Below are 877 nucleotides of genomic sequence, written 5' to 3'. Positions count from 1 at the left end.
CTGCCTCCATCTGTAGATTTTCACTGAAATGATTGATATAATTGAGACTATGAAGAGCAGGGAGACCACTGCGAGAGCCAATATTAAATAAAAAGTCAGGCTGTCATTATATTGTTTTTCAAGCGTAAAGTCTGTGAACTCTGACAGCACTTCAGGAAAGCTGTCAGCCACAGCCACGTTAATGGAGACCACAGCTGAGCGAGAGGGCTGTCCGTTATCCTCCACAACAACAGTCAGTTTTTGTTTGACCGCATCTTTATCAGTCACTTGTCGCACAGTTCTTATTTCTCCATTCTGTAAACCCACTTCAAACAGCGCTCTGTCTGTAGCTTTCTGTAGTTTATAGGAGAGCCAGGCATTCTGTCCAGAGTCCACATCAACAGCCACCACTTTAGTGACCAGATATCCAACATCTGCAGCACGAGGCACAATCTCAGCCACCACAGAAGCACCAGTCTGTACTGGATACAGAACCTGAGGAGCGTTGTCATTCTCATCTTTGATTATAATGTTTACAGTCACGTTGTTGGATAAAAGGGGTGAGCCCCCATCTTGAGCTTTGACTTGCATTTTGAATGATTTCAGTTGTTCGTAATCAAATGATTTTTCTGAATATATCACTCCACTCTCTGAATTTATAGAGATGTATGATGCCAGAGGTGCTCCATTCAAATCTCTGTCGATAAGAAAATATGAAATTTTCGCGTTTTGCCCCCAGTCCATGTCGATTGCTTTAACAGTCAGAATAGTTGTCGATAAGAAATTTTCGCGTTTTGCCCCCAGTCCATGTCGATTGCTTTAACAGTCAGAATAGTTGTAGATGGAGGGTTATAGGGTTATTTAAAGGCATTATATGATTCCTGCTCAAACTGAGGTG

The 877-nt window shown here is 42.2% G+C and overlaps 1 protein-coding gene across 1 annotated transcript; it reads right to left on the bottom strand.

Moving 5' to 3' along the window:
• Positions 1-4: 4 nt before the first annotated feature.
• LOC107575078 (protocadherin gamma-A6-like) lies at positions 5-723 on the bottom strand (the record flags this gene model as incomplete). Its single annotated transcript, XM_016261490.1, has 1 exon — positions 5-723. A coding segment is annotated over exon 1 (719 nt), but the record flags the coding sequence as incomplete, so codon positions are not given.
• Positions 724-877: the final 154 nt, after the last annotated feature.

This window comes from Sinocyclocheilus grahami, unplaced genomic scaffold, assembly GCF_001515645.1.
Source record: "Sinocyclocheilus grahami isolate Dianchi unplaced genomic scaffold, SAMN03320097.WGS_v1.1 scaffold2458.1, whole genome shotgun sequence".
NCBI classification, from domain to species: domain Eukaryota; kingdom Metazoa; phylum Chordata; class Actinopteri; order Cypriniformes; family Cyprinidae; genus Sinocyclocheilus; species Sinocyclocheilus grahami.
This window is presented reverse-complemented; position numbering and strand designations above follow the sequence as displayed.